This window comes from Gobius niger, assembly GCF_951799975.1.
Source record: "Gobius niger genome assembly, chromosome: 10".
NCBI classification, from domain to species: Eukaryota; Metazoa; Chordata; class Actinopteri; order Gobiiformes; family Gobiidae; genus Gobius; species Gobius niger.
The window spans coordinates 18,159,661-18,181,890 of record NC_136861.1 but is presented as its reverse complement, the minus strand read 5'-3'; the positions used below and the strand labels follow the sequence as shown (position 1 = coordinate 18,181,890).

The 22,230-nt window shown below is 39.7% G+C and overlaps 3 protein-coding genes across 3 annotated transcripts; 2 read left to right on the top strand and 1 right to left on the bottom strand.

Annotated features, from left to right (window-relative positions):
• Positions 1–594: 594 nt before the first annotated feature.
• rmi2 (RecQ mediated genome instability 2) lies at positions 595–2,811 on the top strand. The gene is made up of 2 exons (XM_079564939.1): positions 595–917; positions 2,461–2,811. Exons 1-2 carry the CDS (start codon positions 629–631, stop codon positions 2,610–2,612), a joined length of 441 nt encoding a protein of 146 aa, XP_079421065.1. The 5' UTR covers positions 595–628; the 3' UTR covers positions 2,613–2,811.
• Positions 2,812–4,141: 1,330 nt separating this feature from the next.
• zc3h7a (zinc finger CCCH-type containing 7A) lies at positions 4,142–14,131 on the bottom strand. The gene is made up of 23 exons (XM_079564196.1): positions 13,999–14,131; positions 12,877–12,979; positions 11,583–11,622; positions 11,012–11,212; positions 10,559–10,717; positions 10,115–10,195; positions 9,887–9,940; positions 9,768–9,807; positions 9,350–9,681; positions 8,305–8,560; positions 8,184–8,212; positions 7,761–7,905; positions 7,515–7,673; positions 7,048–7,253; positions 6,821–6,921; positions 6,526–6,707; positions 6,364–6,437; positions 5,889–6,022; positions 5,697–5,802; positions 5,506–5,614; positions 5,296–5,429; positions 5,046–5,209; positions 4,142–4,761 (listed from the first exon to the last, which is right to left on the bottom strand). The coding sequence occupies exons 2-23, from the start codon at positions 12,942–12,944 to the stop codon at positions 4,572–4,574; spliced, it is 2,964 nt and encodes a 987-aa protein (XP_079420322.1). The 5' UTR covers positions 12,945–12,979; positions 13,999–14,131; the 3' UTR covers positions 4,142–4,571.
• A 1,006-nt stretch (positions 14,132–15,137) lies between these two features.
• On the top strand, positions 15,138–19,637 carry pla2g10 (phospholipase A2 group X). Its single transcript, XM_079564197.1, has 4 exons — positions 15,138–15,244; positions 15,923–16,091; positions 17,914–18,020; positions 19,449–19,637. Exons 1-4 carry the CDS (start codon positions 15,208–15,210, stop codon positions 19,598–19,600), a joined length of 465 nt encoding a protein of 154 aa, XP_079420323.1. The 5' UTR covers positions 15,138–15,207; the 3' UTR covers positions 19,601–19,637.
• Positions 19,638–22,230: the final 2,593 nt, after the last annotated feature.

The following is a 22,230-nucleotide window of genomic DNA, read 5'->3' as shown; positions in this document are numbered from 1 at the left end:
TGTTTACACAGCAGCAGATTTAACTCATCAATAGAAAAAGAATGGAATCGACTGAGTGACATTTATCCTGGTCAGCCACAATACACGCTTTTCCTAGTTTTTTTTTTTTCTTTCAACAAAGACATGGTCCAAAGTGACATTACTTACAACTTATATTAGAACTAATATTGATGTATCACTTTATCATTTCCATTCATGTATGGTAAGTATGTAACTCATCAACAAATTAGTACAAAATACCTGAAACAAACATTTTTATTTTGAAGGCAGTGGTTCTCAAACAGGTAGTACATAGTCTTAAGATGGTGGTGGTGATCTGCTTTTCGACAAGTTTTAGAACTTTAGACCAAGTTTAATTGACCTTATTTCAATTAAGGTCAATTTAAACCAGATCGGATTTAATCTCGATCTAAACCGGGTGTTGTGTTTTATGCACTACATTACAATGGGTTTATTCTGAAAAGTTAGAAGCGGAACTGTCTTTGTTGTAGCCGGAAGTCTCTATAACTTCCTGTTTACAAATTGATGGCGGGAGCTCGGGTCAGATTTTGACAGAGAAACAGGTGTTTTATTCAGTGAGAGCGACCGTAGACACAGTGTAGTAGTAACAAAGCTGTTGCGGTGGGAGATGTTCAAAGCAGAGAAAAGCATCGTGGATAAGAAGCGTCCTCCCCCCGTGAAGGTGCTGTCGGGTCAGCTGAGGGCGGCAGGAGGCAGAGGGCACACCGACAGTGGGGACGGGGTTCAGATCAGGGTGGGCCAGGGCCGATCCCTCATAGTCTCACTGGTCTGGATGCAAGGGACTGTCCTGGACGTGCAGCTGGACCGAAACACGGTGATGCTCATGGACGAAACAGGGACCTTTACAGTCCAGGGAGTCAACAACATCCCCAAAGGCAAGCCGTGCTTGTTACAAGGTTAGTTTTGGAGTTTCAGAATTTCACAACTACATCAAACACTTGACAGCATGAGATGAGCGTGACGTATGAAGTCTAAATCCATGCCGTAATGCCATAATAATCTCTGTTCTCTGGCCATTGAGATGGACAGGTGTCAAACCCAACTTTCCTTGTATAAATGTGTATACATTGTGGTGACGTCATGGGATTAGCAGCAATTGTAAACTAATGATTATTTTAAGAGTTAAAGTACTGGAGTTATTGTTCACATTAAAACACTTAGAACACCACAGTGAGTTAGATGTATTTACCAGCAGTAACTCAGGAGCTAACGGAGTTGTTCCACGGCTATTTTCTCCACTTTGTATACTGTTTTAGCTAATGTTAGTCAAATGTATGCTAACAGCTGCAAAGATGGCGGATCTCCATGGTAACTGGAATTTCCTGAACTCTATTCTGCCTCACCTTCATGCCAGAAGAGTCATCACAGATTTTAGAATGTTATGAAACTGAAACCAGGTTAAAAACATGTTGAGATTTACAATCTCTTTAATAAATATTGTTAATAAATGTTAATAAAAGACTATTATTCATTTGGTTTACAGGCGTACCTGATTTTTAGGTATGAAACAGGATGTGTTTTGATTTTAAATTATTAGTTGTGGTATGAACTAGGGCTGAACGATATGGACAAAATTTCTTATCTCGATATTCATGCCAGATATCTCGATATCGATACGATATAACTGGGTTAGTAGTATAATGAAAACCAAGCATAACAATAAAGAGTACAGTTGTATTGATGAAAATCTATATCGTTTATATCTTGCTTTTTTCGATTTTAATGTTTTGAATGTTCATATCTCGATATCGATACGATAACGAGCCCTAGTACGAACTAAATCTTAACTTTTCTTATTATTATTATTTTCTTCACTTATTTCTAATGTCCCAGTTCTTCAAAGGGATGAGTTTAGAGTATGTTTTACAACTTTCAGGACCAATACTGTCACAGTAATGTGAACAACAACTAACCTGCCCTAGAAAATAATATTAATAATGATAAGTGTTTTGATCTAATCTAATTACACAATGTAAAATTATGTACAAAGCACACAAGTTCTTTTTTTTTCATGAATATCTGCTTTTACAGTCTCCTGAAGAACAAAACCTTTTATTCTACTACTATAGAAACATGCATAAGGTATTCAAATGATGGTCTCATTATTAAAGCAATTAAATAAATATCATGAACTACTTTTCCCACATTCTTGTGTAGTTAAAAATACATAGTTGCTTGAAATTATGTCTATTGTTGCCTTCTGGGACCAGGACTGACCTGAAAAAAAGATTCTTGATCTCAGTGGGACTTTTCTGGTTGAATAAAGGTCAAATAAAATAAATAATAATGCAGCTTTGGAGAGTTGGTTACAGAATTCACATTTGAAGTAAAACCGACGACCTTACGATAAATATTAATCTACTTAATCTCGAGTATATTACTGCCTTACTCAAATGTGCTTTCACCAAACAACTGGCCACCTGCGCTGTGTTTTTACAGGCAAATATGTCATGGTGATGGGTGTCATCCAGGCAGCTTCCCCGGAGCCAGTCATCCGTGCCGTGAAAGTGGCAGACCTCACGGAGCAGGCAGCGCTTCACCGGCGGATGTGGAAGCTGGAGGTGCAGGACTTGCAGCGGGTGATGGCTTGAATGCAGAGCGGATGATGGGCCCGTCTCGCTCCCATCACAGCTAGGGGGCGACGCGGTGCCAGCGTGATTGATGCGCAAGTGCACCTCTATATGGACCAAATGGCAATGTGGAGATGGTTGTCTTCAAAGTACTTGGGTGAAGTGCAAGTCATTATCTTGAAAAATGAGAACTTGCTGCAGCAGACTGGAAATATGAACACAGCCCATCAGTCAAAATGATATTTGTCCTGTATATAAAGTTCTTCGCATTAAATAGGGAGTGAACTTTGAGGCATTTTTTGAAGGTTTTAAATAAATTGACTTACAGGGGAAAAAGTTAAGTTCCGATTTGAAAATGTGAAACGTGTGAACATAATGAACATGAAAGTGATCACACGGATTTACTACTGGGGCTGGGTATCGTTACATTCTTTTCAATACTGGTACTTTAACGATGCTTGGTTTTCGATACCGATACCTGAACTATACTTTTCCCTATACCTATACTAATTTATTTGTCATATAGACCCAGAAAACAGATTAATAATGTAAATGTATTCCGTTTCCTTCCATTTAATTTCTTTTGCAGGTGTATCATTTGTTATCATTTGTTTGAAGTGAAAGAACCAAGAAACTTCCTTTAAGAACAAAAGGGCAGAAACAGCATTTAATTTTGAACCAAATTTCCCATATTTTCATCCATTTTCCTCAAATTTCTTTCCCAGTTTTGCCCCAAATTTTTTGTTATTTTATTTTTGTTATCTCTTTCTTTTGATGACCAACAGCATCAAAACGTGAATATAAAGATTTTATTTTATTTTTCGGTACCTGCTTTTGCAGATTATTTTTTGGATACCAGTATAATCTGATAAACCTTTTTTTTTTTTCAGTAACAGACCCTAAGCGCTGCAGAAGCTAGGTTGATATTCTTTTGCTTCTCGCACCCGCCACATTTAGCGTTGGGCAAAACAAGCCGAAGCATCAGCACATATATCAAGAACACAAAGTAACAGTGTCACTTTAAGAGAAATCACATCCCCCAACACTTTTAAGTAATTTAGAATCAATTTCTATCAGCTATAACAGTGAAACGCCAGTTCAATGGGGGCATCAAGCATCAAATTAATGTTTGGATTTGTCACAATAAGCTCTTCCTGTCCGGCGTCACATATTTTATTGGGTACAAACTGTACTTACCCTTTGAACTTTTAGCCAACAATACCATTCATTAAACACATTTCATTTGAACAGGTGCTGCAAGGCCTTTTTCTAACCACACGATGTCACTCCTTAGCACCATCTACTTGTGATGAAGTTGGAACCGTGTTGACCCCATCAGTGAAATGTGTCATACACATCACTTGCCACAGCTGCCCTGGGGCTAAATGATGGAAACGTTTCTGGCGAGTCCCCCTAATCACTCAACTAGTCTCACAAAGGCAGAACTGACCTCAGACTGTCAGCACTCCGGTTATGAGACGATTGACACCAACTCTAACCCACAGAGAAATAAGGACAAGTTAAAAGTGATCCTTGAAAAAAGATTTATTTTGTGTGCCCATTACAATGGTTAACACTATTAGATGAAACGTAAAGTGTAAATGATGTATACTGATGGATTAAAATAATTTCAAATGCATTGTCAATTTCAATGATCCTTACGCATTTCTTCTCAAGGGTAAGGTCTGAAAACATATTAAGTTAAATAAAATAATGACTTTGTCAAATGTTAGGTATTTGAACACAACTCTGATCGGCGTCGACATGCTTTTTTCACCACCACTGAATTGAGTGTCTATTTCAATAAGAACACACTGAGAAAACCAAACGCCAGTCTCAGGGCCGCTCCATGATGCCCCATTTAAAATCACAGGAGCTCAGGCTCTTCTCATAGGCCTCCGAGAATCACCTGCTGTATTACCTTGAATTGAAACATTACTACTAGTACATTCCTTTGGACTTCAACATGAATGCAGTTAATTATTTAATGTCTTTTAGGAGAAAACTGTATTTTCCAAAATCATTGTCATTCGGTGCTATAAGATGGTCTTTTTTGGCTTTGGCAAGTTTCATCAAAAGGAATTCCCTGCGCTCTTTCCACTCTCTCAGCTCCTGCTCCCCATGAGCCAGTTTACAGAAGTCATCCTCTGTGCACGTGCCTTTGAGGAATCTGAGAACAAACACAATTCAAACAATTAGACCAAAAAATAAATACTAAATGCTGTTTTTGCTTGGGCTGTTGTTTATATTATAATAAAGCCTCCTGCTGGCCTGTGAAGGTAAACATACGTCATACAGTGCATTGTTTCTATACAAAATACATCTTAAGATATATTTACATCGGCCCCACAGTGGTTCCCAAAAACCACTGTGGTGAAGTACATGAAATCACCATAGTAAGGAGACAGAACTATGGGAACAGTAGAAATAACACGCTCCAGAGAGGAACCTCACCTTTCACAAACTCTAAAAGTGCCAGTGGGAAATCGATACTGCCAACAGTTCTGATCATCCTCAGAGTTAAAGACACGGTCTTTGTGTTTGTCTGACGTGATGTGCTGCTGCCACTGCTTCTCACTGTTGCAGTTTTTACCACAAAGCCAGCAATGATTACCAGCCTGTAATGACACAGCAATCAGTCATGAATTACAGCGCTGTATATTGGCAGAAGATATTAATTCATCTGCCAGTGTTTGGAGCTCACCACTTCTTCTGCATAGTCTGTTGGCATATGGATCTGTTTGCCATTTTCCCGCATAGAGTTGTTTGCGGAGTCTTCACCCCAGCCAGGCTTCTGAGACAGCAGCCACTGTTCATAAAGCTGTTCCATGTCTGCAACTATTACAGGAGAGACATTAGTTAGAATCGGTGAAATTCAAGTTCACTTGAAGAAAAAAAGACCCTAAAAACTCACTGTTGTTTTCCTTCATGTAAGTCCATAGATCTCTCTCCTCAACACTATGAGCAAATGTGCAATTGCCAATATATTGGCACTTCTTTCCAGCAGTTACATGCATGCAAATCTAAGAACCAATAGGATAAAAGGTTTACAATACTGTATGTCATGTAGAATAGTCATTTGTAGAACAAGGAACTGGGACACACCTCAAACTGGGCAGGAATTGGCTTTTTGGTTGGAAGTGAACGAACAGTTGTCCACTTTTTCCTTTCATTAGAGCTTACCAGCACCACCCTTCTGTCTTTGGCCCACCTGAGAAGTTACACAGTTGTTCCATGTTATTCAATTGGACTTATTTACAGATTCTGTGACAAAGTGACATAGTGTTAAATACTCACGTGTGCCTAGCTTTTGCAGCACAATACTTTTTGTTTTTGTCAGCTTCACTGAGCTGACCATTTCTCCAGCACTGACCACAAACAAACATCATCTTTAGGTTTGGAGGGCCAAATCTTGGCGGTGAGTTCGGAAGCTGCCAAGGAAATGAAAAAACTTGAATTAAAACAGATTTGTTCTGTGTTTAGTTTTGGCCCGAAACAATTTCTAGCTGTCACAATCCGTCTTGCACTCCTGAATAGTTCAAGCAAAGTAACTATATACACGTTTCACACCCGTGTACAGCTTTGAGCAGTGAAGTGAAGCTGGGGGGACCACCCCCGTCTACTACTATCTTCTGTCACTGAATAAACATTTGGGTGAAGACAATGCAACAAGATCTTTTTTTTGCGGTGTTTACAACACACTGTTTGCAAAACTACTATTTACTCAATAACAAAAAGTCAGCTGTAACTGTATTATTTGGACGTTTGTTACCTGAACTCCTTGCAACAAAGCTGTTGCATTCCAAAACTTCTTTGCTTCCTGAACAATACTTTCATGAGTCAGACCTGCCAAATAAAGAAGTCTCATTTAACTGAGGGTGATTCATTTGAAAATGACAAGCATTTTACCACCATTGAAAGTGAAAGATCTTACCCAGGTCCCTCTGCATCATCCAGACCTTGAGCTCTATGAGGCTGTGAGCATAAAAACAATCGTCTTCTCTCCCACAGCCGTACCGCACTTCATGACGACAAAGGTCCAACTGACACAGCGGCGTCAAAGGCCGGATTTTAGAATAACGAACCATGTTCTCCTTCAATATGTGGACCAGGCACCTACGAGACACGACATCAGTTCAGCTCTTCTCTTGTAGGAACGTCTACACCGGACCTTCCTAGAAGATGAGGAAGGTCTCTTGTAGGAGACCTTATTTAACAGATTTACTCACTTGTGAGATTCAAACTCATGTTTTGTCACAGGATGAGAGCAAAGTGAAGGAATATCTTTATTGGTTTTGCTGATTATTCTTGGTTTATGATCAAAACATACCTGGAAAGTAAAGCATAATAATAAGATGTTTAATATTCCAAATTCCATGTCTGTTTACTTCAGTTCTTGCCTCTCATGAAATAAACCAGCAGTTTAAGACAAAAGATCAAAATCACACACACTTACTCCACAAAGGAACATGAAAATGCCATGATGCTCCTGAAGGATTTTGGGGACAGTCAACCTGACATTGGAGTGAGGCCCAAAAGGATCAAAGAGCAGCTCTCTGGAGATAAAGCCTTTTCGCTCCAGAGTCCAAACATCAATTTCTTCCTGACAGTATGCAAATGTGCAGTGGCCGGGGTACAAGCAGTCCTGTCCAACCGCCACCTCTGAAACGGCACACATGACATTTAAAGCGCTGGCTCCTCGTTCACTAAGTGGTGGAGCAGAAACTGTGACTGGCTGATCCATAAAAATCAAGAAGTGCTGGAGTGGTTACAAAACCTTTTCACCTCCAAATAATTTCCATTGTATTACTACAGCTAAGGTCAAATATTTGTATTTTCTATTTGCAAATATCATTAGAAAAAACACACTACTTCTTGATACTGTATAGATTAAAAAAAGGAGATGAAGTGAGAGTAAAGTACCTTTGCAAATGTAATAAGGCCCAACATATTGGGTTTTTGTGGGTCGTGGTCGTATTAGCTTCCACGTTTTATCTGGTGAATGCTTGATTCTGCCAAGTAAAGCGTCTTTTTTGCATTTATGTTCTTCTGTGTGAAGTGTATAGTCCAATACACCGGGACCTGCACAGGTAAATGTTAAAACATCATAAATGACTCATATTAATTGACAATTACAGTGGAGGAAAAAAGGAGGTCATCGATTCTCACCTGTTCTGACATAGCAGACTGAACACGCTTGTCTAAATTCGTGAGTTTCCGCTAAAGGATTCTTGGCCAAATCTACTGCAGGAGGGCTACCCTTCAGAACTGGCATCCCAATAGGCATTCCCATGGGAGCATCGTGATTATTTAGCTGGAAAGAAAAACAAAAGTGAGTTATCCAGGCCAAAGTGAACTTAATTTAAAAATGTACTTTGCCTTGTTACTACTGCAAGTGCTATTAGACTATTACTGACTTCTTGATGATACATTTTACCCCGCAAACATTATAGTCTTTCAAAGTAGCCTTATTAAACTAGGTCTTAAAATAGATCTGAATTGGAGTAAAGTCACTGCTCTATAATATTAGCTAAAGCAGAATAAACCATTATGGCATTACTGGTCATGTATCCGGGATGGCACGATAATTACCTGTGGAATGAATGGACCAGGGGCAAACTCTGAAAATTTAGAAGGGGAAGATAAGGATAAATAGGTTAATTTCAGGTTGAGTTCATCTGCATCATTTCAAGTTACAATAATCACCCCGCACCTGATTTATAGTCTGTCACAGAGAGGTTATCCAATGAATCCAACGGCTGGGACAAAGTATCAAAAGTGGACAAACTGGACAAACCAAATAATGACCCAGCTTGATGATACAGGGGGGGCAGGGTGACAGTGCATGTTTGTGTGCTACTGGGTAAAAAGGGGTTGATGTTAGACGGCATTAGGAATGGTCTTGACAAAGAACTACTTGAGGAAATACTGGTTGGCAACGGCAGAGGCCCCTTTACTGTCGGTATACTCTGAAAGAAGAGGATTGAAAAGTTAAGATGGATAGATTTCATACAAGGAAATAATGCGATATGAGGCGGGTAGTCGTCAGGCACAAGCTTTACTTTTAGAGTCTCATTACTTTATCTTTTCACTTTTACTTGAGAAATATTGTTTTGAAGTAGCAGCAAAAAATGTGAATTGTTGTATACTGACTTACAGCAGAACTAAGTAACTCATGCCTCTAGAGGCCAGAAGCGCCACTGCAGGTGTCATAGCATGCTACGTTTTTTTTACTCATTAAATTGTCAACACTGTTAAAGTGACGCGAGCCCACAGTTAGCTTTGCCCATTAGCCTGTTAGCTTCTTCTTCGTGATTTCATTAATGTATATTGTGCCTCCAAACCGGAGGCAGGGAAGTTGCAAAAGTGGTTTTCTGAACAGAGACACCAGGGGGAGATGATGGACCCCCCAATCATCATCAACACTTGTATTACCCCAAGAGGGACTACGAAAAGGATTTATTAAAAATCTTTTAAAGCAATCTTTTCTGCTTTAAAAGATTTTAGAAAAAGGGTTTCTTTATACTTGCTGGAGAATTCTGTCCATCAAATTTATAAAGGTCTATTTATTTGGCAATATTTTGTTTTGTTGTCAGATCACGCCACTACTAAAACACAAAAGTTAAGGTGTACCGTCTATAATGCCCAACTCTAGCTTTACTTCATCCAAATGAACATATATGGAACGGTGCTATTCTCAAGTGAATACTTTGACTACTCTACCTACCCACCTCTGCCGCTAGCATCGATTTACTGACCAGATCCGATTCTGGGCCCGCTTGATCTAGTAGGTCGTCCAAGTCATCCCCAATAATGTCCGTGTCAAAATCGGGACTGGACCCGAGCAGGGAGCAGGGTTTATTAGACCTGCACCCGTTCATAAAAGTGGTAGCGGGGAGTGGGGCGGAGGAGGGCGTGGAGACGGGCAGGTGAACTGACTCGAAGCCCGGGGGTTTGGAGTCCGAGGGCGTCCCGCCGGAGAGACTGGAGCTGAGGGGCGACTCGTCCAACACCGCGTCGATCAGAGGAGAGCGAACAGGAGCCGGGACTGACGCCAAAACACTGCTATCAGGGGTTGACTGAGGCACTTCTGTGAGAGGCACAAAGAGGCCAAATGAATACAGTTGAATCTGTCGTTCTTAATGTGCAGATTGTTGGTAGTCGACGACAGCTCACCCATTTCTATCTCTTCAACTGAAGCTGAACCATTACAAAACTGCAATCAAGAAACAGTCATCAGCATGGGCATTGAGTAAGTACGTACTTTACTTCTTAAGAAATCATCACCAACTCACCGTTTCTGATGATGCATCCTGATACGATGATCCACGTATTGCATTCAAGACAGGCTGTAAAAATAGATATTACATTACTATTACACATGATGCAGCGTCTTCATAGCTTTGCGCGCACAATTTACAGTGGCATTGCAAAGACACCTGCTCAACTGGCTCCTAAACAAAACAAGTGAAAACAGAGTGTCATTTCCTTCTCATAAGTCAATTGTTATGAAAGGGGCTGACCTTATTTCTTATGTAAGCTTTGCGAATTTTCAATCCTAAAATTTTGGCAAGGTCCTGAGTCAACTGCATGACACTGGGATCCTGGAGAGAAATAACATTACAGAAAGGAATGCAAAATGAAACATCGAAACCTAACATGCAACAAAATAGCTTACTGGAAAATGCAACATCTTTAGCGCTTCTGAACACAAAAACAAACACCTCATGCACGAGTAGCTGTATCCATGTTCGGTGCTTCCCCTACAGAACTACATTTATGCGCCCTGATTATGTAAGAGAAAATACCAGAGCAAACCCCACTCCAAACAGAGTACACAGCGCCTGCAGGCTGCCTCTGTGCAGCTTTAATTTGCTTTAATGTTTGTCATATTTATAAAACAAGAGGTGAAGAGATTTTCTGCGCTCATGAATCAATTATGAAACCCTCACATTTCTCCATCTTACCTGAGGCACGACGAGAGAACATTTGGCAACAGCCTCATAGGCCTCCTGATGTCTCCCCAGCTCCTTTAAGCATTTCGCTTTTCTGTACAGCGCTTTGTAGTTGCCGTCATTCAACTCCAGCGCTTTTTCACAGTCGTCAAGTGCAGCATCATACAGTCCCTGGTAAAAAAAAAAACACAGAGTTAAGAGGGATACTATATTTAAAAAAGAACACACAACACCATATCCCCTTTGATCACCATGTCACTAAGTAACTCAGTGCTTTGTGGTTCAGTACTTTGAGCATTTATTTGGGGAATTTTCACAACTTTACAGGTAAAATGTAATCCTTTCAAGACCTTTTATCACCACGAAGTAAATAATGCCTTCCGACATTTTCCATAGTTTTTTTAGCAGGTCAACCCTGCCTCCAATTACCAGTACAACTTATTTGTAAGCTTCAAAATCACTCACAGTAATATTAAGGTAAGCAGCGGCTCGGTTTGCGTAGAGCTTTTCAATCAGCCCGACGCAAACACAAATATCTTCAGAATCAGCGTAGTCGGCTACACTCAGTGCTTCTGTGTACATCTCTATGGATTTGGCCCAGTCTCCTTCTTTGAACACGTCGTTTCCTTCCCCAAAGAGGTTCCACACTAGATCTTTGATAAAGACCTAGAAAGACACATTCGGTTATCTTCAAATGTAGAAAACTATTCAAGGTGAAGCTAAATCCATTTTGAGGAGGCCAAATCATATCAATGCAAATGATGTTGCAACAATACACAGTTATACAAACGATAAACAAAGAAAAGGACGATTTTGCTCCTTCAATCCTCTTCAAAGACTTTTAAAAGCCCTAAAACCGCAGTAAAACCGCAGTACTATATGTAAAAAAAAATCTTTTTTTCTTTCCTCTTCTGTGGTGCAGACTAAACATATCTATTAAGCTTGCACGTGTTGGACTTGAGCTTTCTGGCTTTAAAGATTTAGGCAAATAATCGACAATGCAAACGCAAAGCCCCATTCAAATGTGCAGCGTTACCTCATACTGGTCCTGACTTCCAGGAAATGGCAAAGTTGATCTAAACAGAAAAGAGGACATTTAATTACACAAAGTAATAAGTATAGGAAGTAAGCACAAAGGCATGCAAGTTCAGGAATATTTCAGCAACAATCGACAGAGGAAAAACTGGTTTGTGAAATTATGAACTTCAGATACAGCCGAAGAAGACACAATGACGTGAAACGGTGTGTTACAGACAGCTGTGTCGATGCACTTTAGCTGACAAATGAAAACATGTCAGCAAAAGCACCGCTCTGCACATAACCTTGGCAAATGCTGCACCACACTGCTAAATATTTATACTGTCATTAATTCTCAAGGTCATTGTATTAAGTGTTATATGGGTCACACATAATTTGCCATGTGTTTTTGGTTCACCATCTTTCTATTCCCTACTGTCCGAACAACTCAACACACTTATAAATATTAGTAGTGTGTAAAACTATGTAAAGTGTAAACTACAATCCAGGCATTCTTTTATAAGCATGATGCATGATGAATAATAGATCATTCATGCTTTCATTATGCAGCAGCCTTTGTGATAAACTGTTCTCGAACAACAAAGAATAAAAGCATAAGCCTGAATCAGCTGTGGTATCCTGGTTACAGCGCTGATAAACAATAAAACATGATGCAAGTCATTCACATCATGGTTGCATCATACTTCAGGAGGAAAACTTTCAGAATAAGAGCCCAGCTAAAAAAAAAACATCTCCAAGAAGTACAAACATTAGATGTATCTCCACAGTGGGCAGTGTCACAGCGCAATGGTTGGTGGTTTGACTTGCTCTGACTTGTGCATACTCCTAAATGTCCTTTGGCAAGACACTTCAGCTGCCCCGCCTCCAGTGTCTGTGCACACCGTTTGTGACTGATTGAGGAAATGAGCAAATGAATGAAAATTAGCTCATGCCTTCACTCAAGTGATTTACATATCATCAGGCAGCCTTACGCAATAAATGCATAAAGCTAAGGGTTTCAGGAAAACAGGGAAAACCTTCTGAATCCTCATACGAAGAACTTAGATGGTGTTTTTTGGGAAGCTTGGTACAAAGCCTACTGATTGGCTGGGGACAAAGTGAGTGACACCTAAAGACGCAGCAGTGTTGTTTAGAGAGTTTAGTGAAACAAAAATCTCCATTTGGTCAAAAAATGGTCAATAGTAGTACAAGGCTGATGTGTCTCACCGTGCGTGTTCAATGTCTGTGCTGTCCAATGCAAAAGAAGACATAACATCACATCAAGGGGTCACAACGATGCTATGACTACTTACTCAATAAACTGCAGGCCTTTCTGTATCTCCTGCCAGCGGGTCCTTCTGTCCTGACACGCTCCAGACATGTTAGCGTGTTACAATGTTATTCTCCAGTCAATACCTGTGATTTGTCATAGAAAGAAATGCATTTAAATGACATTAACACAGGCAAACACGTATATGTGAGTTAATGTACAACACCACAAACCCCCACCCGACACGGTGAGAATCTGAACACAGCAGCAAACTGATTTGCATCAGCTAAATGTTTTTTTTTTCCCATCACTAAATGCAGGATGACTTTTCTTTGCCGAGTGTGACACTCAACAAAAATATAGATCATAAGACACATGAAGCTTATCAGAGCTCTGATATCAAACAGGTTTGTTACACATTTACAATTGACCAACAAAGCCCATATAATTGGCCCCTTATTGTTCCCACACTACGTATAGCACGTCAATTTCCGGAAACTTTTTTTGTGCGTGTGCGTAACAAACCAAGGAGGTGTATTAAGGATCTGTCGTATAAGTTGGATGAACAGACACTCCTGGACACTTTAAATTGCCCAATACATTACACATACAACGTTATAAGTTATACAAGAAGGCAACATTACAATAGTAACGCAGGAGCCAGATAACAATGTCTATAGTAAGATATTCACAATTGTGCGATTGTTAAATGCCCTTAACACTCATTTAACTGGTGTTTCCACATTTAAAGTCACCGCATACGGTGGTTTTGTATCCCTTATTGGGAGAAAATAGGTCTTTTCTGGGTGTCCGATAATGAGCGCACAGCAGTTAGCACACGTGTGTAAACCGCGGATCACCGAGAGCTAGCTGAAGGCACTACATTTCACATAGCACATTATATAGCCGCGGCAAATGTACATTAATATGTGAAACTGGACGATAAAGGCATGTCTTGAGCCGGTGACAACACGCGGACACGTCCTTATTCATGTCGTGACGCAAATAACTTTCTAGGAAGTGTACTGGACCTAACAAAGCAGAGGTATGTACAAGTTGAAGTAGTTCCCCAACGCAAACAATAGCGCAATGAAGATGTCTAGGTTCCTCACCGGCTCTGTCCAGCGTTTACACCCGAGACAACAGCACTAATGATAGTACTTACATGAATGGATCTTTTCCCGCAAAGAAACCTCGTCTCGGTTTAATAAAAAAAGGAGGGAAATCGTTATTTTTCGTTTAGGCTAAAATAACTTGGCTAAACGTGAAGGCCGCCCTTTGTGTCTTCTTCACTTCCTATTTACCCGGCAGTTGGCGTCTGGAGGGTAACTGACAGCGCGGTCTGCCCTCTAGTGTCCACGGGTAGGTACGCCAACAGACAAAGACATATTTAACATTTTTAATTATTACAAAAAATATAAACAAAACACACTAACTGAACAACACAATCTTGGTTTTCCGCAATAATGGATGTATCGAAAGAGAGTGACAGTCTGGGTCATATTTATAATAGGCCTATATGGGCTACAATAATATTCCTGTACAGTGCTTGATTAACTCCATTATTTATTTTGGGGGAGTCACGGTCCCATAAATGTGATATAAATAGTTTACCATTTTAAGACCCACAATTTTAGTGTATTAAAGCATGTAATTTCACGTTTAATGTATAGGCTACAATATTACATTACATTGCTTGATTTTTTTTATTATTTTTTTCCTTTTGTGTGTGTGTGTGTAAAGCAGCAGCCTATGCACGATGAGGCGCATGTCCAAATCACTTCTTCAGGTTTAAATGTAAAAGTCATTGAGCAAAAAACAACAAAAAACGTTTTACATAGACTGATAGAATGATTTGTAAAACATGCATCAGTCTCACATTAAAGGAGACCAAAATATTTTAGTCGGTGAACTTTAAGTGTAATGCAGCTACATTGTCACAAGGCGGCGCCAAGTCATTTCCCATAACCTCTTAGGACCTGGACTATGAAAGGAAAAGGGGTTCATCTGTATGTTATGATTCAGCTGCTATGTTGATCTGGCACAATATCCTTCACACACAGAGATCTGGTTCATGTGTGTAATTTTTGTTAGGCACTTGGGAGCCACAGGGTTCTCTATAAAACTTGTAGAGTAACTAGCATGAATAGCTGAATATCCTCCACCAGTGGTTCTCAAGTACCACCTACCGGGTAGCCTAGGGGTTGTTACCGCTAGGGGGCGCTTCCGTTTACAAACACTGGATTAGACTGTAGCCAATAGGGATGCCTTGGGAGATTATTCAGACAGCACCTAAAAAAAGCTGTCCTCCCTGTGCTCCTCACAACGTGTTTGATTTTCTTGGAGAGAGGTTTCCTGATGTGAACAGACTGCAATGGCTTCACTTTATGCAATATTGTTGTTATTATGTGGTAAGTCACTTTTTTTTCTTTCAGTACCTTTAAAATGGTTTGAGTCCAAAGTGTTTTGCTTTGTAAAACGCTTAAGCAATTCAAAAGGAAATCAGATCACTGTTCTCAAATAGTAATAGTAAAAGGTTTTTGATTTTTGATCAATTCTTTGGTCTTAGAAATGCTGTTATGACTTCCTTCAGCTTCAGTCTAAGGTGTGTTTTGCCCCTATCTTGTGCACACATATGTTGCACAAAGACAGGAACGAGCCCTTTCTTCATCGGTTTGTGCTATGTTATGTTGACGGCAAAGTGTGAATGTGTGGAATGCTTATGTTATTTTATCAATCATCGGCAATGAAAACTGTAACCCATCCAGAACCAACAAGAACAGAGCGTTACATACATGATGTGTGGGTGTGGGGAAGAAGGCTACAGAAGTGGTTCTCTCACCTTTTTTTTTCTTCTTTCTTATCTTTACTGTTTTAAGGAGCTAAACTTATTATAGATAAAACAGAGGATCAATTCAACTAAATAAGGACTAAACCAAGTATAAATCGGGACTTAAATAGCTAGTATGAGTGTCTTTTGGATATCTAGGCCTACACATAAGGTACAGTATACCTGTTTGCACACCCACTTGTCCCTGCCCCACAGCTTGAGCTCCTCTGATGTTCATTGTTGTGTTGTTTCCTTGCAGTTTCACTTGGCTCTATGGCGACTCACAAGTCCCAAAGGAGTAAGAGAGGTTTGGTGCAGCTCGCGGGAGCAATCAAGTGCAGCACTGGGAGAACAGCCTTGTCCTACGTGATGTACGGATGCTACTGTGGTCTGGGAGGACAGGGCTGGCCCAGAGACAAAGCAGACTGGTAAAGCACTTATCAGATGTGTATATGTCAGGGCCAAATGATAGGTTTTACAATTGAAAGTGGATATGTGTTTACATTTCTAGATTCAGTTCACTACTATGACATGAACACACCCAGAGTTTTTACATTGGGGAGAAGAATAACATATGAACTGAAAAACTAACTGACATTCCAGAACATGGTTTTAGAGCACTAAAGTACAGAAGACGAAATATTTAGTAGTTTGCTAAGGACTAAATAATTGCAATATTTATGGTGTTATTAGAAAACACAGTCTTTAACCTCCACCTGAACCAAGCACTTTTTTCTCCAGTTTGGTTTTCTCCAAATCTAAAAGCTTCTCGAAAAAGTGTCAATATAGCGACAAAAACAAGAAGAAAGGATCAAAATTCAACAACAAAAAAATGACCAATTTAAGCCTCAAAAGGAAGCAAGAAAAAAGCCACAAACAAGCTATGAAAAAAAGTGACAAAAATGAGATGAAAAAGAACGTGAAAAAATTGACGGGAACAATTTAAGGAATAAGATCTGTTTAGATCAGTTTTGCAGGTCTTAGCTTTCAAATGAGGCGTTACTATTGTAAACTCCATGATAGAATTAGTTATTGGGGGGAAGGTCCTCTTTGGTGTTTGGGGAACTAAGACTAAAAAAATGAAATAAAAAAAAGCCAAGGCAATGTGGGAGGAGTGCCTTGGTGTTTTGTTTTTCTTTCCAGTCAAGAAGCTCTTAGATTCAGATAAAGCTGAACTGGAGTAAATGCGCTCATTAAGGTGGGTGATAAGAGGTTAAGCTATGGTTTAAATGACAGAATCTGGAGACGTCGTAGATCATTGGGGATAAAGCAGGAAATAATTGTAAGTAAGTAGAAGTGGCCCGACCAGGGAAAGGGATGTACAGTATGGGGCCACTCGTACAACCAAATGGTACCAGGTGCCTGCAGCTTACTCTCTTTGCATCTGTACGGTTTAACTCCATTATTTACTTTGGCCGAGCCACAGTCTCATAAATGTGATATAAAAACAGAGTTGGCCATTTTAAGACCCACCTTTATAGTGTAGTTAAGCATGTCATTTCACTATTTTCTCAATGAGCTTTGGGTATTTTTAACAGTGGTGGTTATGTGGTCAGCAGTAGCGGTTGCAGTAAAATTGGGAGTAATAGTAGTTGTCGAAGCGTGCCCCTAGTAGTGGTGATAGTCAGTAATGTTAGTAGGAGTTATGTAAAGTAAATCCTATTGTGCTTTATGAGGAATCTGAAACACACTTTTCACACATTTTTACTTAAATACTCTGTAATCCCTGCTGTTCTTTGAGCTTTTGGTTTTAGTGGAAATCACACTTCGTCACGGATGTAAACAAGCAGTCGGCACTTTCAGGACCCACCTATTCATTACGAAGAAAAGCATGTTATTTCACGTGCAGCTTCCCCTTCACTCTTTAGATACACACTTTTTCTCTCACTTGTTTACATGCTTTCACTTAGGCCGCAACCATCTCGCGGCGGAAGTCTACAAGCAGCCTTGAATGGGATATTTTAGGACACGGAACGCCCCCATCCTAATTACCGTCTATTGCTTTTCCTGATTCACCCACAAGACCGACACCAAGCCCTTTCCAAACCAACCGCTGTAACTATGTGTTATGAAAACTACTGCTCGGTGACTCTGAACTTGACTTTAAAATAGCCGTAGTGTGATTTTAAGCACTGCAGTGTGACTATCCGCCGACGTGACCCCGTCTGGAGAAGGGTCGAGCAGCCCATGTGTTTTGTCAGCCAGCACAATAACACGATGCCTGTGTCTCCTCCTTGTGTTTAAATTCAGGTGTTGCCACAGACATGATTGCTGTTATGGAAAAGCTGAGGAGCTCGGCTGCAAAACCAAGACCGCGAGTTATCATTGGTCTTGTGAGGATAGCACTGCCGAATGTGGTAAATTACTTCAATACAATTTGTGGAAGAAATCCTCATTCTGAGATTCCCTTTCCTTTCTGTTACATTCATTTGTTGTGACTGTTAAGTGAAAATAGTTAATTTCAATCAATGTATGAAAGATCTATATTTTAAAGTGATATCATTATACTCCTAGAGCATTGGTTCTCAACGTTTTGGAGCCGCGACCCCCATTATAACAGTTAATTAGGATCGTGACGCCCGCCCGGGTCAGACCATGGGAAAAGCAGGGACATTAACCTACATAATTCTTAAAAAATAAAGAAATAACAATGGCTAAAATAAAATGAATCAAATTTAGAACAAACAATCGCACCCTGGTATAATAGCATGTATGCTACAATACCGTAGTAATAATAATAATATTAAAATATATATTTTTATCTATATGCTCTGGCGACCCCCCCAAAATTTGTCTCGTGACCCCCAGGTTGAGAACCCCTGTCCTAGAGCATCAGACACAGTGGAGGGAGAAGTCTCTACAAACATTAGTTGTAGCATCAGCTGAAATAGTAATAGTGTCAGTTGTAGCGTTAACTAGACTCAACTTAAAGTTAACTTTACACTAAATTTCCCTGTACTTTTACTCTTACTATAAATAAAAGCACAAGTAACAAGACCTATAACTACAGGTTGCATTTTGATTGTACTCGTAGTCTGTACTGGGTTGCTTGTCTTCTTTCACCACAAAAGCTTTGTCAAACGCTGACAATTCAGAACAGATGACAACTTGCACAACCCTCCTCTAAGATGAAAACCTTCTGAACGAGCTTACACACACACACACACACACACACACACACACACACACACACACACACACACACACACACACACACACACACACACACACACACACACACACACACACACACACAGATAGTGATGTTTTTGACCAAAGCAACATTTACACTGACTGTGGCATTATTAGGCTCCTGGGAATGTTAATTTTGGAAAGCAACATGCTGTATTTTCCAAGCTTTCTGAGTATTACTTAAATCTGAAAACATAGACAGGCCTGTGAATCCAAGTTACAAATATGTGCAGTGAAAACACTTTGCCCATAGGTGCCACTTTAAGTGTATACAAGCTCACTGACCTCTGTGTGTTCATCCAGTCATTTCTCAACACATTGAGGGTGTGTTACTGATACGATCAGCAATGGCTTTATGACTATTTGTACAATTTCCTTCCACAAATCAAGCTAACTGCATCTGGCCCTCTGATGTAAACCCAGCTCCAATTCAGAACAAAACTGTCAAAAAGGGCAACCATTGTTGGCACTACTATATACAAAATATCTTGAAAGTGAGAGTCATAAAAAGTGCTATATTAGGGAATTTACTGAAAATGATGGCCTTCATGTAGGCATTGTTTTTATTCTTATCTTTGTTGTTTTCTTTGCAGAGGATCAGGAGGACATATGTGAAGAGGCTCTGTGCAAGTGCGATAGAGACGCCGCTAAATGTTTAAGAAAAGCCCCTTACATCCAGAGGTACGCCGTCTGGCCAGACTTCATGTGTGGACGCAAACAGCCTTCGTGTAATATTTGGAAGTGATAAACACAGCAATACAAATACCATTTGTGCCTTTTTACATTAAACAGCAATAAAGTCAATATTGGTCATACGTAAGCTAAATGTTCACCTTCCCTCCCTGTATTGTCCCCTGTTATGTGCATATGCATGTCTGTATTTAGTGTGAGCTATCCTGTTTTTGCACCAAGGGGAGGAAAGTAACACAATTTTAGTTCTCTACATGATAGAAATGACAATAAAGCTAATTGAACTGAAATATGTATCACTGTTGAACCCCTGTTTTAGCAAAAGGCTGTAAAAAAACTAATGAAATGAAACTAATGTAGATGAAATTAAAGTAAGAAAGCTACAGTGGGGAAAAAAGTATTTGGCCATGTTACACTCACAGTTACAATCTTAAAGGGGAAAAAATCATATTACATGTGTCAAAGAATAACAGGAAAGTTTCCCATGCTCACTTTAGCTAAATATATAGTAGACACACATATACAGTAACAGTAATTAGACATAAGGATCATGTAGCAGCAAAAGCCGCCACAGAGGGTCATGCTTTGGTCCCAAGCTCAGATGAATGTGTTGCATCAGGATAAACGTTAGGCATCTTTTACTGTGCCCATATTGCAAAGAAGAAAGCAAAACTGGTTAAATAATAGAATGTGTCTTTTTTGCAAGTTAATCCCTTCTGATGTGTAGAAACCATGTAGGAATCCTCTAAAATAATGATAAATAGCTGTAAGATTGAGTTTCGTGCCAGTAATAGGGCTCTACTTGTTGAGGTGACATTTAAGAACCTCTTCACATTATTACCTGCAGATGGAGCTATGTCCACAAACAATAAAACATGTTATGAGAACAAAACGGCTCAAGAAAGGAAATGTATCAGCAACATTTAATATCCTACTTTATATTTGTCACATTCCTACACTGTGCTATCAGTCTACAGCAAATCATATCTCTACACACAAAGACACTGAGTTCTTACAGATGGGGGCTGTTTGGGGAAACGAATAATTTGCATTGTCACATTGTTGATGCATTTTAAATGTTAACTCCATAATGCACCGTTAGTCCTGTTTTCCTTCAATAGAGATTGCGATATCTCTATTGAAGGGCAGTTTCCCGTGGCTTTTGTATCGGATCGACAGTGCACACACTTCTTTTGATAATGTTTTAGATTAACATTTTATTGCTATTTCATGTGTGTTTTAATATACATGCAGAACCTTGAATACTTTTCTGAGATAATGTGTCTCGACACCTGGCCATACTTTTTATTTAATTTTAATACAATTTTATAAACCTTGTGGTACCTTGAGAATACCTGGAGATACCTTTGTGTTTCCTGTCTTACTGTTGCTGTGAGAGGGGACTGAAACAGGAGACAGTATCCTGCTCTAAAGTCCGACAGAGGAAATCTGGGTCATGGCCCAAAGACACTCATTTGATTGTGTCCAAATCTCAGTATCTGTGGTGGCTGCAGTTCAATGACGCTGCTATGGACAAAATGGACAATGTAGCCCACTGGAGCAACGGTGTCTTATATTACCTATGGGGAAATGAGGAAAAAGTCAGTCACACCTGCCTGTTTTTGAATGTGGGCACTGAAGGCAAAGCCAGGCACAAGATGTTAAATACACAACAGTAAAGTTGGGTCAACATTACAAAGCTTTAGTGTTAAATTATACAATGATGACAGTGACTATAATGGAGGTTGTTTTATAGAGAAGACTATTTTTGTGTAGGGTAAGACGATTCACAAACTGTATGACTATAGCTTTCCACCGCCGCATTGGGAGTGAATAATGACTACATTGTAGCGCACTGAGAAACTTGTCAAGTTTGTAAAGCGCAATACATAAGCATAAGTCATTATTACGAGAGATAGTAGATCATTTAAACAATCTAAGTTGGGAGCATTCATTCTTAAAGAAGTGTGTGTTCAATTTACAAACTCGTGCTTTATATTAGTTACAGTGTCCATGTAATTGTTGCAATAAGCTCCTTTGAAGTCAGAGCTGCGCTGCCCACGCAAAAATCAATGTTCGGGCAGCCTGCACACGCTGACAGCCTGCACACGCCAACACGCTGCCAATAAACTATTCCATTGTGCACCAGCGAAAGTAATTTGTATAAAATCTATGACTTTGTCTAAATTCCAGAGCAGGTAAGGAGGGTCATAACATCTGCTTCATTACCTCCACAGTTTGAGGCTGGGGTGTGAGAAAATGCTGTTATGAGTGGAAAGTGAGCAGACGTTGTGAAAGTTCGAACTGTGTCGTGGAAACACATTAGTTGCTTTTGTTAAAGAAAGAGTAAATTGTGACTCATTGCCACAACAGTGAGACTGAGTGTGCAAAGGAGCAAAGAGGATGATACTGCAATGGCACAATGTATTCAACATTTAGCCTATTCCTAAATGATCAGGCGATTTTGTATTCCGTGATAACAGAATTAAAGAAAAATATCAAAGCATTCAAGAAACAAGATCAAGCTTACATTCTGAATCAGAATAGGTTGTTATAGTCTGTTAACTTATTATTTACTGTTTATACTTGTTGTCCCCACAAAGTCCTTGGTAGTCATTGTATGTTAGAAGCCACTATTTACTATTAGTTTTTTTCTCCTCACATTTCCTGCCTATTTGCACACCC